At 39.0% G+C, this 13,851-nt stretch overlaps 1 protein-coding gene across 5 annotated transcripts in view; it reads left to right on the top strand.

The window, feature by feature from the left end:
- The window catches only part of myom2b (myomesin 2b), a 44,096-nt gene extending 31,569 nt beyond the window's left edge, over positions 1–12,527 (top strand). For all 5 annotated transcript variants that reach the window (XM_074665901.1, XM_074665902.1, XM_074665904.1 and 2 more), the window contains 14 exons: positions 523–585; positions 960–1,027; positions 1,959–2,072; positions 2,386–2,473; positions 3,240–3,278; positions 5,276–5,381; positions 6,111–6,177; positions 6,565–6,661; positions 7,257–7,293; positions 8,749–8,771; positions 9,336–9,391; positions 9,473–9,562; positions 11,433–11,558; positions 11,925–12,527. In XM_074665901.1, coding sequence (XP_074522002.1) covers positions 523–585; positions 960–1,027; positions 1,959–2,072; positions 2,386–2,473; positions 3,240–3,278; positions 5,276–5,381; positions 6,111–6,177; positions 6,565–6,661; positions 7,257–7,293; positions 8,749–8,771; positions 9,336–9,391; positions 9,473–9,562; positions 11,433–11,558; positions 11,925–12,128 — 1,178 coding nt within the window. In that variant the 3' untranslated portion in view covers positions 12,129–12,527. The remainder of the gene's footprint in view (positions 1–522; positions 586–959; positions 1,028–1,958; positions 2,073–2,385; positions 2,474–3,239; positions 3,279–5,275; positions 5,382–6,110; positions 6,178–6,564; positions 6,662–7,256; positions 7,294–8,748; positions 8,772–9,335; positions 9,392–9,472; positions 9,563–11,432; positions 11,559–11,924) is intronic.
- Positions 12,528–13,851: the final 1,324 nt, after the last annotated feature.

Below are 13,851 nucleotides of genomic sequence, written 5' to 3'. Positions count from 1 at the left end.
AGACCAGTGAACAGTAAGATGTTTATCCACCCCTACATTTAAATCGCATTAAAAATTCAATAATAGTTGAGACAAGAATAGTAAAAACTAATGGTACTTGGTTCTCTCGCTGTTTTTTGTCCTTGCTAATCAGCGGGCATGTCAGAAAGAACACTGCCTACATATTTATATATATACATATTTATATATTCATATCATGAATTTCCCTTCGGGGATGAATAAAGTATATTTTATCTTTATCTTATCTTTATATTTGATATGAGCATAGAGTATAGAGGTCTGTGTGTGTGTTTAGCAGCAGACTTCCTGCATCTCTAGAGATTAGATTATGGGAATGTATGATGCTGGTGAATGTGTAGGTGAAATAAAGGTGTGTTGTATGTTTTTTTTAAGTTATGATATCAATTTCTTACCATTAGAGAACTAATCCACTGAACGAATCTGTAGCAACTACTGACACACTTTGATCTTTCAATTATGCTATATTTATGTGCATTTGTGCGCGTGTGCGTGTGTGTACAGGTTTCAAGGCAGCCCTGGCTGAGGCTGAGTACCAGAGGAGAGAGTACATCAGAGTCAAGGAGGGTAAGAAACACAAAGCACCATCCACTTTACAGCTTCCATGAGCTTTACACTACTTAGCCTGAGACCAGAGCATCTCGATGTTTCCTTGGAGACAGCTAATCTAATCAGTGAGTGTACCAGGAAGAAACGGACCTCATTTAATCTCTAACCCTTGAAAAACTCAGAATGGACCCTTAAAATATGTCAGGATCAGCCCCAAATTTAGAGTTGTACAGAGCAGCTGTTGTATGCGCACATGGAGATTTCTCTGTATTATTTAATATGATGAATTTAAAGTTGTAGTACGTAGTTTATGCATGGCCAAATCAATTTAATGTAATTAAGCTTCAAATAGTTTGTTTTGAGCTCATGTCCTTTCTCTTTGTCAACCGCAGGTCCTCACTTCAGCGAGTTCCTGTCACTTCAGGTCGGGGATGACTGCTCTGTCACTTTGGTCTGCAAGGTAAACAGACTCAATAATTATTGAATATATACACAATAAACAAGTGGGGGGGCGAGTTGTGGGTAGCCAATTAGAGGTTGTATCGAGGCTGTGTGTGGGATGCAGCAATGCTGTCTGGAGATTGAATCCATTTTTAAAATAACACATTACACTGTCAGGATTTTGTCTTGGCTCTATCAGCTGGTGGTATGTAATTATAGCAATTTTAAAATCAAAGTGTTGTGCATATCCCCCGAGACGATCTGAAGCTGTTCGATCTGTGTGTTAGTTTAGCTTAAAATAAATGCACTTTGAATTATGTAGACACGCAAACAAACAGTGGGGGAAGTTAATGCAGGTTTTTCAGAAGTCAATTATTTCACAGACTTCATTTATAGTTTGTCACTGCAGACAGATGTCCTCGTGTGGGAGAGTCAATTTTAATCAAACCGGGTAAAAATAAGCGCCCAGACTAGACATTTAGGTATCTCTCTTGGTCTTTATGAATCACCTAATAAATTTAACTCTACACACATGACTGAGTGACTGACTTTGCATCTTGTAATGGGTTTTAAAAAGTGTGGTTTGCAATGCTGATGATATTCATTTAAGGTTTCTTTAAGGTGGAACTGAAGTGAATTCATCCAGGTGATTTTTACCCCCAGAACATCTCTAATGGATCTGTTACACTTCAGCTAGCATATGGCCCAGGTTGCTATGAAAAGATAAGCTGCAACACATCTAAAGTCAGACTGATAAAAAAACTTTTAAAGGCAGACTGTTAGATATGGTGCAGAAAATCAAGTTTTGGGCAGGGTCAGTCAGAGACTGTATGGCAGCAATCAGGATTTGATGATCTGTCAAATAGAACTACAAAGACACTAAACTCTCCACCAAGTTAATAAGATCATGTGTAATGTTTCAGTAATGTTGATGCTTTTTTTTAATGCAGGTTGCCAACCTGAAGAAGGAATCAGTTTTCCACTGGTTCAAAGAGGAGACAGAGATCATCCCTGATGTGAAGCCCGACCTGGGATCTGGAGTCTGCAAACTGCCAATTAAACTGGTAATTGTCTTTTGGTCTGTTTAATCTCTTGAATGCTGTGAAATCCTAAACCTTGTTATTAATCCTGTGCATACGTGTACAAACCGGGATAAAGTGAAATGTTGCGACTAATCTAAGTCAAGGCAGGGAAGCGTTTTTACAACATTGTTTGGTTTGTTCTATAAAAGTTGATGTTTTTTTCTGAGGATATGAACAAACATGAACGCTCAGTTCAAAGCAAATAGCAATGTATTCAAATTCATAATTCAACAGTTGTGTGCCGCTTTTGTTCGCAGCATGAGTTCATTTGTTTCCTGTTTGGTTTCTTTTGCAGTTTTCACTGAAGACAGCAGGAATTTATAAGGCCACCATCAGCGATGACAGAGGAAAAGACATGAGCCAAATTGACATTTCTGGAAAAGGTTAACATTTATTTTTACATAATCCGTCTAAAAGACTCATCATAGGAGCAATTCACCATCTTTTTCAGCCCGCTCCTCATTGAACTAAGAAAGTTTGTAATAGAGCATAAAAAGTTTAAGCTTAGAAAAGGTTTGATGCTCATTAGAAAGCAGAAGACAGGAGAATAAAATGATCAGAGCTTATACAGTGCACATGGTACACTAATGAATTTTTAACGAAGCCTCTAACCCCAACCTTGTTTTTCTGACTCCAGCGTAAAAATAGTTCATGTGACAGCTCTCTCACCTCTTAGAAAAGCTTCATCCTGAAAAATGCATTTAAATTTTCTTAGAAAAGTTAGTGTGAAATCTACTTCAGCTGGTGCTCTGCTGCTTTTCTGTGTGCATTTAGGTGACAGAACTCATCATGAGTGTCCTATTTAAATCACCTTTTATCACCACTGTGAGAGATGTGATTAAGTATTTATTCATCACTGACGGTAAAGACGAGCTGACAAATACAGCTACTGATACATTCTACTCTGTCCATTGTTAATACATTTATTACAACTGATAAACAGAATTTTGAGATGAGTTCTTTATATTGTAAACATTTGTTTCTACCCAGACTGGGTCCTCATTTGTTCTGACCAGGGGAGCGGGAATTAAACAGATATTTTTTAATCCAAATCCTTCATTATTGAGCTTAAATACAGCCACCAGAGGGCAGTATCCACCATCTTCCCTGCCTACCTCCCCTGACCTCATGTTTTCTCTCTTCTTCTAGTCTTTGAGGATGCCATCAACAAGATCAGCCAGCTGGCTGGTGGGTATCTGCCTTTCACACACACACACTCAAACATCCACTCAGATGCGCGGAGGTGAATACATAGAAATCAATATCTCGCCAACAGACATCCACATTTAAAATGCTCCTAAACATGGCCCTCATCATTTGCTACCCACAGAGAGGATCAAGTCCAAATTGTCCAAATTAAAACATGGGACATTCACACCTCGACGATAAGAGATTCAGATCCATCACCATGCGGATACATTTCTGGTTTAAAATCCCACTGCCACACACACATTCATACACACACACACACTTATCAGCATGTGGCAGAAGTTGTCATGCTGGAAGCATTTGGCCATCATGCCATCATGTGGAGAAATCACTTTAAAATTCCACTGCGCTGTCACAGTGACAGTGTGGAGGAGCATCTTACTCCTATTTTAAGAGACAGTCACTTGACAGCTCTGCAGCAACTGTTACAGCAGCGGCTGCACAGGAGAAGAGGGTTCATTACTGTGATAATGGGAAACCATGGTGATGTGACCAGGTGCATGACACACTTGTACACTTGTAATGTGCAGTGAGCAAAGTCCCACACAGACATAGTGGAGTGTGAAACCCCTTTTTAGCTATAACAGCTCTGAAAAAGAAAAGTTATTAAAGCTTCTGAGGTCTGGAGCGTTTTTCTGAATGCGAGGTATGAACAGTCTGTACTGTGCTTCATTTGTACAATTCTGCTCTCCAAGCTGAGCAAAAAGAGCATGAAGGGAAATTTTAAAGTATGAATTGTTATGACACACACACATACAGAATGGAGAATCCTACCATGCAGCGTTGGGGATTCATAGACACTGTAAATAGACAATGGATTGGATCTGACACAAGGATTTATTAAAAGCTTCTGCCTTTATAATCAGTTACCTACAGAACAGTGGGTGGACAGACAGGTGTAAAGCAGAATATTAGCAAAACAATCAGGGTTTTTACATCACACGTTTTTAAGGATAGGGGAGACCAGGTATGATTATAACATGGGGAGAGTTGTAACAAAACCAATTCCACCAATTCCACCGATTAATGATAAGATAGGAGTCATATGATCATTTCAGTATTTACCCACTTCCACCCTTATCCCACATGGTTATTGTGAGGGCTGGAAACAGGTCCATGCAGATTCAATAGAGAAAAAATGATTTTGAGTTAAGACGGTAATTTTTTTGACTGAGACTATATTTTGTTTAGCACTCACACTATTCCATTTAAAACTTTGACTTATATCAGAATAAATTTTTGTTTCTCAGACATAATGTAATGCATTTTTCCCCACGCTAACTTCAACTCACAGAGACACATTCTTCTGGATTTTTCTATTTCAATAAACCTCTTTTTGAGGCACGTTTTTGCTTTTAATTGGTCTGTCACAACTTACCCCAGCATGTGTTACAACTTTCTGCGATTTGAAGTAAACACATGTGGGAACTTTGCATTAAAGTTTGAGAACTAACTCAAAAATTCAGTGAGTTTGAGGTACTTAAGCAAAAAGTGTTACAACCGTACCCGGTCTCCCCTACATTTTATTTCAAGATCAAATGTAAACAAAATTACAAAAGTTGATTCCTCTAGTGTGCTGAGCCTGGTCATACAAAGACAGTATTTAAGTCTTGTATTTTCAAACCTTTATACAGAAAGGGTCAAATGGTTAGTTGTAAAAACGCGTTTAAACTTAATATTGATGTAAATATTCACATCTCAAATTGGTGACAAGCATCAACCAATTCTTTGGTGTCCACATCAGAATCGTTTCTATGAAGGAGAGGGGTATAATGTTGTATTTTAAAACAGATAAGCTGTTTGTAAATGTCTGCAGAAATAAAGTTTTACTTTCATTGCGTTTGAGTAAAATAAAGTGTGTTCTATCACTCAGCGGAGAGAAGCCAGGTTATCCTGGGGCAGATGAGAAATATGTTGCTGATTCTGATTTCAAATGTTCCCTCCTCAACCTCTATCACCTCTATCACCTCCTCCAGGAGCCAGTGCTGCCGAGCTGGTCATTAACTGCACGGCAACAGGCATTCAGCTGCAGTGTCACATGAAGTACTACACAGCAGAAATGAACATCGTCTGGTATCGTGGGTATGTGGTTTTATTTATGACTTATATATCAATACTATGACAAAAGTGGAGCACAGATGAAGTGGGGAGGGGATAAGGGTGCTTGTAGAGTACTTGTTTTTTTTCAGGAGGAGTAAGAGTATTCTTTGAGTCGTACAATAAAAAAGCTGACCACAAACACATAATTTTGCTTTTCTCCTAAGTTAAATCGCCGGGAGTTGCAAAAACAATAAGCTGTCTAATAAAACTTGTGATGGCTTTTGGCAAGTGTTTTCATTATCCTGGTTATTGCAGTAAAATTGCCCTGCTTTGTGACAAAATCACACCCTTATCATTTTCCATAAAGAAGTACGGTTTTCAGCACTTAAAAGCACTCTGTCATACCCTAGAGATTATAAAATGTAGAGAGAGAGGGGATGGAGTATGAGAGAAGGAGAAAAGAAAGGAAAAAAGAATAAAGGGAGAGACAGAAAGAACAATGGCTGGGTTGAGTGGATAGTTTTGTGTTATTCAATTATGAGATTTTTGACCTCTCTTTTCAGTGTGTGTGTGTGTGTGTGTGTGTGTGTAAGAGAGAGGCAGCAAGGGACAGAAAGCAAGAGAGGGAAACTGGTATCCCGATGTGTAACATTAAGCAGGCGTGTAAACATGAATTTTGATTAGCTTTGAGGCTTCACCCACCTAAAAACACTCAAACACGCACACACACACGCACACACACTCTAACCTCTCATCTCCTCTTCCCTTCAGTGAGACTAAACTCGTCCACAGTGACAAGATTTTGATTGGAGGAACTCCTTCTATGGCAACAATGGAGGTATTTTTTCATCTGCAATGATCCTGAGCAGTGTAAACCTCACAGGTGCATCGTGGGAAATGTATGTTACCACAAAGTGGGGGAGCACTGTTTCCCATTGTTGTGTTTAAGTCCTGTTTAGAGGTGCTACAAGGACAACTGAAAAACTAAATAGATAATCTTTCTAAGAATGGGATGATAATGAATGGAAGAAGCAAACATTTAAAAATTAATTAAGCTTCATTAATAAAACACTGCATTTGCTTTTAACATGCTTTATAATTATAATTAATTGGCTAATATATTCCTATTTTAAACCACGAATGAAAGTAAAATCAGAAATAAAAACCACTACACTTTAAAGTTTTTTCTTCTGTCTCATGTTTAACTGTTTTTTTGATTCAACAGGTGATTGAGCCAACAGAGAAGGACAAAGGCACATACTCCATCGTGATCACCGACCCTGAAAACTCACACAAACGCTCTCTGGAGCTCAGTGGTGAAGGTCAGCATCTCCTCTTACTCCCTCTCTTCTTATCGTCAAAAAAAAAAAGGGTGGAAAAATACTCAGGGGTGTGATTTTTTTTATGGGTTCTTGGCTTCAATAAGAGATGCTTTCACTTTTGTTGAAGTGATGTTTGGGACATTTTGCTTTTCCTGAGGAGGATGGCAAAAATTGGGGAATAAGATGCTGCAAAGAGCCAAAGTTGAGCCAGCGACTCTTACAGTTGCCCCTTTATATTTTGGGTGCTTTAAAAACCAGATCAACTTCCTCATGGTCACTTTTGTGTCATCCACTTGTGTCCATACTCTCAAGCTCCTGCTATTAAACGTTTGGAGTAAAAGAATTTAAACTACTTTGATTCAGTAAGTTTAATCAACCAGTATTATCTTCCTCAAGTTTTGTGGCTTTATCAGATCACTATCAGTATCAACAATATTTACTGGTCAACCAGAGGTTATGAACTGATTAATGACAGAGGAGGAAAATACATTTCTGCGGCTGATTTCAGCTGTTTTCACATCCATACCCTAGAATTTAAGGATGTGTTTGTGCAGTTACCATTGAGATAACACTTTGTTTTTGTTTTTTTTCACAGTGTATGAGAAGGCCTATGCTGAGTTCCAGAAACTCAAGTAAGACTTTTATTCTCATCCCATTAATGAATATTCAATTTCCTTTTTTTATTACTCATCACTGCAAGTGGAGCCTTTTGTGGCCAGAGTAATTTCAGTTCATTTCCCAGGATACTTTCCGTTATTTACTGAAAACTGTATTTGTCATTCTTTTGGGGTCATGATCACATTTGAATATCAAACAATAACATTTATATGATGAATCTGATTTATATTTAAATCCCAGCCTTTCAGTATTTTTATAACAAAGTCCCTTTAAACGGACATAAATAAACTAAGGGTTGCAGTTTGAGCAGACAAATTGAATTTGCGCTAACCCAAACCATGTGATGCTCTGCACAATGTAAACTTATCCAAAACATGTTGAGTGATAATTAGAAGTATTAAATTCACTGATAAGTGTGTGGGTCTAAGAGGTCAGATCCTAGTATAGATAACAACTGTTCTTACTTGTACTGACATTTTCTGTCAAATCACCCTCCTTTTAGTTTTATTGTCATTATTTATTTTCTGACAGCTTTCTGTGATGGGTTAAACGTTTGGAGTTAGCGACATTTTATCAAATAACTGGTCAGAACAGATGCAGAAAAGGTTGCTCTTTGAGTACAAGTTCAACATTTATGATTTTAAAAAGGGAGCACAAAATCCCACAAGCCTTGCAGTCTGAAAAGTCCAATATGTTATGGTGTGAGATAGAAATCTATGTTAAAAATGGAAGCTGTCAGGTCGCTTAGATACTTTTTGATTCAGAGGCTAATTAGGCAAAGCAGAGAGTCCACACACTGAATTTTACAAATCCATTTAGAGAAATCAATTGAAACTCTGAAGACTAAACTCTGCATGCAGAGTGGAAATTGTTCATATCCCCCTCCTAATTAACACTCAAAGAGAGACATTCAAGCACAAGATTTTTCAAACACGTTGGAACAAGTGACACCCTGTTGCCCTTTTTGATTGAGCATCAACATGCCAGGAGGAGAGCAGAGTTCCTCCGGCCATCTGGTCCTGTGGCTGACCTCTGCTCCACTCCTGCTGCTCCAACAGACCTCACCCAGTTATTACAAAGCAAAATCATTTTTCCTGTTGAAAAGATTCTGTTAAGTCCCTGACTGAACTCCTGTGTAATGTGGTTTGGCTCCAAACCCAGAATGCCTTGTGGCAAACCATCTGACCACTGCCATGGACCCAAAAATGGAACAAACATTATGTGTGTGGTCAGTGAGCAGAGCCAGGTGATGGAGACAGACCAGAAACAAACCTGGCATAACAACACAGGATTTTATCTGAAAGCACTGAGATTATTATGTGCTGCTTTTTATCTGACAGGTAGATTAATACTGCATTGAATATTTGAGATACCAGGGTTGCACTCAGTGCTGATTATGATAAGAACACTGCTGCTTTGCTAAAGAGAACCTGAGATGAGGTCTTCTAATTTTTCTTTCTGTGTTTCAGAGCTGAGGCCTACGCTGAGAAAAGTGAGTTCATCTTGACCTCTTCTGATTTCTTGACTGAAGTTTTGTCACCATGTTTCAAACATTTTTACATTCTTGGGATAGGTATAACTGTTCAAAGGTAAAGTCAAACTAGTGCAATGAGCTGCAGCAGAGTTTTTGCTTACCTTTGATTCCTTGGTGGAAATGAAGTAAATGTGCTATAAAAAAAGTTATTATCACCAAATGATATCAAAACCTGTTTCAAACCTGTTCTTTTTATTATTAAAGTTTATACATTTATGAAGTATCTTCTGCTGGCTGTATTTGAAATAGAGGTTGCAGTTCAGTCAAGATTAACTAAACATCACTTTACTCTGTTTGCGTTCACCTGACAATGGTTTAATTAAACTTCCTTGATGAAATCCAAAACAGTTTGTTCATGAAATTGCAGCATAATTTGCTGCTCGTTTATTTCCAATAATTCACTTGAGCATTTGTGAATTCGATAACCTCAGCAGTCTGTTGCTGCTTGTTTATCATCATCATCATCATCATCATCATCATAATGAGTAAAAGATGACTAATTCTAACAACGGTTCATTCCAGACCGTGGTAAGGTTGTTGGAGGGCTTCCTGATGTGGTCACCATTATGGAAAAGAAGGTCAGTTTGTGACTGGGTGATGTTCATCTTTGTGAATGTGTGCATGTTTGTCTAAGAAGTCTTCCTCTGTTCCTCCTGCAGACCCTGAGTCTTACATGTACAGTGTGTGGGGACCCCAAGCCTCAGGTCTCCTGGCTTAAGAGCGGAGCTGAGGTGACGCCTGACGATCAGGTAAAGGCTTCACTGCTTTGAACAGCGGATTACTGCTCCTCTGGTTTCTTGCTGCTACACAGTGCTGCTAACTGTAAAAGCCTTAACTCCCCCTTCGTACTTCCACCCCAGTTCCTCCTTCCTTTCATGATTAATAACCTTATTTATCAAACACAAATGCTACACTGTGTTTTCATGAACTTGTATTGAGAAACAACAGGCTTATCAGACCCTGTGCATATCTGCTGGATCATGCTTTGTTACTCCTTATAGCTTAGATAGTTTGCTATCTCTTTGGAGTTTTATGGCCAGACCCCTTAAGAGCCACTGATATTGTGATCTGTCAAAATGCAACGCACCACCTTCACTTGGATTACAGTTTCAATATTAGGGTTGGAATCGGGGAAGAAAAAGAGATTTGATCTCTTAAATTATGCACACACACATACTAAGCAGTGAAACAGAATATCTGACCATGAAACTATGAAACAAAAGATTATCAAGGTGGTGATACACATTGTGGTTTTTTTGTTGAATTAAATTTGAATTAGTACTCAGATTTAATTTAGTGGAACTCAAATGATATAGTTTGGTTCTCCTAGTTCCATGTTTGAAGCTGACTAATTGCATTGCTGGAAGTCTCCATGCAGCGTCGATGTGCTCCGGAGATGATCAGGATTAAGGGAAACAAAAGGCCTTGATGCACAATTATTGACTCTTTATCACCAGTTACAATCCCTCACTGGAGGGATCAACATCCTTTGGGTGGGGTCAGTATTGTCAGCACACTCCTGGGTCCATAATCGAACAAATCTTCCTCTCAGAACTCATTGACCTACTTGCCATCCAGTTAAAGATTGCTATAGTCTTCCTCCAGTCAGTGACGGCTCTTTCAAGAGCATCAGCATCCTGCGGCTCCTCGCAGCTTTGAAGAACTGAAGTTTGAGAAACCCGGGTCCAGGTGGAATATGTCTTGAAGTTTGCCCTCCCCTTTATTCATCCCCTCACCTGCTAATAATCCGTCGAAAACAAGAACAGACATCTTTGATGATGTGTTTTTCTAATCTCAGGAGTCTGTCCCTCCTGCAAAGTTAACACAGAGGCTACTAAAGAGATGAGTGGCAAAACAAACAGTAATATGCACTGATAGGTAGAGTTAAAACAGTCAGATTTAATAATGTACGTTTTGTTGATACTTTTACAGCCACCTGGTGATATCACCGATTCTACTTTTTATGTGTTAAAGAAAATTCAGCATGTTTTTTTATATTAACTGTGTAAAGTTCCATTTTATTCACAACAGGATAATCAGGAGCGCATATGACCTCCTTATTTTCATCTTTTTGACTTTAACACCAGCCTTAATTGTTCATCATTAAAGACAAGTGTGTTTTTCTCAATAGTCATGTAATTATCCTGCCACAAGTGCCCTCCCATCAATATCTACTCAAGTCCAGACCTTGTGATGAGTGGGCAGGTTTTAGAGCAGGAATCAGTGTCATCACTCAATATACACGTAAAGGTATTCATCATGTCACAGGTGTTTGAAAGAACACAGACAAAACTGTAGGCTTTCATCACCATTCATTGTGTGGTCCAAAGGACACTTAAAGACGTTTGTTTTTATCGTCACCTGGTGATTAGTGCTTGAGTTAACAGAGCTGAGCAGAGTGGAGGAGACAGAAGACTCGATCTGATCATTTGTCCTCATGTCCACAGCAGAGCTCGATCTGTGCTTCAGGGAGCATTCAAAGCCAAAGCTGCTGCTCTGAGTGAAAGATAAATCTTTTTCTAATAGCTCTCAGAGTGACAGGCGTTTTAATGTTAAATCATGCTAAAAATCCCTGTGCTGCCTCCCTCACTTTTTCTACCTTTTGATTTCATATTTCAGTACTCGGTCTCCCTGGACCAGGGCAAGTTTGCCAGTCTGACGATCAAAGGTGTTTCCATGGAGGATTCCGGCAGATATAGCATGATTGTCCAGAACAAATACGGAGGGGAGTCTGTGGATATAGTGGTGAGTGTCCCTGCTGTGTGCTGCAAATTACTGGATTTACTCTGAGCCATGAAATGTTTCCAACCATCTGCGGCACAAATCTCGTCTTTTCATGGGGGCCTGACAGTGAGATGTGTTTGTGATGACACTTCAGTGTTACTCAGAGCTGCCACAGAGCTCATGTTTGACCTTGTGATATTTGTAATCATACGCCCTGACATAGGACATTCTTTGACTGAGGCCTAAAAAGATCTCTGTATTCTGTTTGCATGAAAGGCGTCGCCCTCTGAAACCCCTATCTGCAATTAATCTTATATCTCCTTCAGCAAACATGAAAATTTCAAATTTACAGCTCTCTGAATGTGTTTCTCTTTCTCACCTCTTCAGGTGAGTGTATATCGCCACGGAGAGAAAATCCCTGAGGCAAAACCAACCCTGACCCCTAAAACTATTATCCCGCCCAAACTCCCCATCGAGATGCCCCAGCCAAAGACGCAGCCTGCTCCCAGCCCTGCTCCCCCCTCCTCTCCTAGCCCCGCCCCCAAGGCTGCTAGAGGAGTGAAGAGTCCTACTCCCACAAGGAGGAAGTAGAAACATGATAATCATAAGTTAAGGAGGAACTTGTCCAAACATATAGACCCCACAAAATCTGTTAGAATTATTTGTCTGGATAAAACATGTAACAGCATTTAATTAAATATACCATCAGACTTGGCATTAAATCTAAGGCCAAAACAGATCATTTAAATTAAAAACTGTTTAAAAAACATGTCGAAGTAATTGAGTGTAATTTGTAGGAGGACAACAAATGTATTGAAGGAGACAAAAAAATAGAAGATGTTACAGCAACAATGAATGAACTTGAATAAATCTGAAATCTGATTTAAAGAAAAACTCAGAAAGTTAAAACTGAATTGTAGGTGAAGCATAACTGCTGAATGTGCACTTTCAGGGACAATCGTGTACGCATTCACAGAAATGTAACGTGTGTCTGGCTAAAATAAAAGACTAAAAATCAGAGTGATTCATTTATACAACCCAACCACTTGATCATCACATTAAAACTTGATATTGTAGGACAACTCTTCAAAGCCTCCTGAGTAGGAAGAATCTTACTTTTCATCAATGTCTGCTTTTTTGTTGGTGTGGAAAACATTGTGCTTATAGAAGCCCTTGGCAGAGTTTCCTGTTTAGCCCTCACTCACGTTCACACATCAGCCTTTGAAGACCGGGCCAAGCCGAGCAGTGACTCTGGAGGGAGGTGGACCCACTCTGCCTATAGGGACAGGCAGCCGAGCATATGATCAATGGTTTGGCTCAGTCTTGAGGTTATGAGAAGTGTTTTATACATGAAGGAGTTTGTGGACATGTTTCAGAAAATCAAAGTTTCTTCAGGATGATGGTGCACGTCACATCACTGGCTTCAAAATCACAAACAAGATGAAAGTATACATTATGGAGCCTTACTGATAGAAGTTGTTTTTACTTCAACAGAGAAACATTTTCACACTGAGTAGACTGCATAAAAAGATGGACAGCATGATAACTCTCCAGAGATGAAGCCAAAATATTTAAAACTGCTTTTAACTCAAACAGGCTTTTTATCGGCTGAATTAAAGTTTTGGTATTTCTTTGGGGGGTCAACCACTTGATTTTTTAATTCAACACCCTCAGGATCTTTTAATTTATTTAAAATGACTGTCTTACTGCGGCCGATCCATGGTGCTGAGTTGTGTGAGGCCTTGTTTGTCTGGCTCAACAAACTGATTACATTTAGGGGCTGTTTTCAAGAAAAACAATTTTATGATGAAACACAAAAGTTGGCTGCAACCTTGTCGTGCTTATGCTGCTGAATCTGCTGACTGTCTTTCAACAAAATGTGCATCTGTTACTCTACTTCTGCACTTAGTATTTCCCCATTCACCTGATGATCGGCCCAACTCTACTTTGGTGGAGATCTCCCAAAAGCAGCTTCTGGACAGTTACAGCGCCAACTGCAGGCCTGGCATGCTTTCTACAGCATTTTCAGTCCCTCAAATTTTTTAAAGATTTTTTTTGTGTTTTGGGGTGAAATGTGTTAACAGGGGCTTAATGACAGAGAGGTGTTTTTACTTTGCCACCAGGTCATTACATGAATAATTAAAAGAAAATGACATGAAAAATTTCTGTGCAGATTTAGACTTTTTAAGTCCATGGTCTTAAACTTTGATCAAATGATGAACAGTTTAAATTAAGTGTTCAACAAATTCCCTTCTCTTTATTTTTCTCTTCTTGCTCCTTTTGCTTCTTTTCTGAATTCTGCAGCTCTACTTAC

The sequence above is a fragment of the Halichoeres trimaculatus genome, unplaced genomic scaffold (genome assembly GCF_033239565.1).
Source record: "Halichoeres trimaculatus isolate MK-OKI-2021-1 unplaced genomic scaffold, fHalTri1.1 fHalTri1_scaffold_3, whole genome shotgun sequence".
Lineage (NCBI taxonomy): Eukaryota > Metazoa > Chordata > Actinopteri > Labriformes > Labridae > Halichoeres > Halichoeres trimaculatus.
Note: the sequence above shows the minus strand (reverse complement) of the source record. Positions and strands in the feature narration are given on the sequence as shown.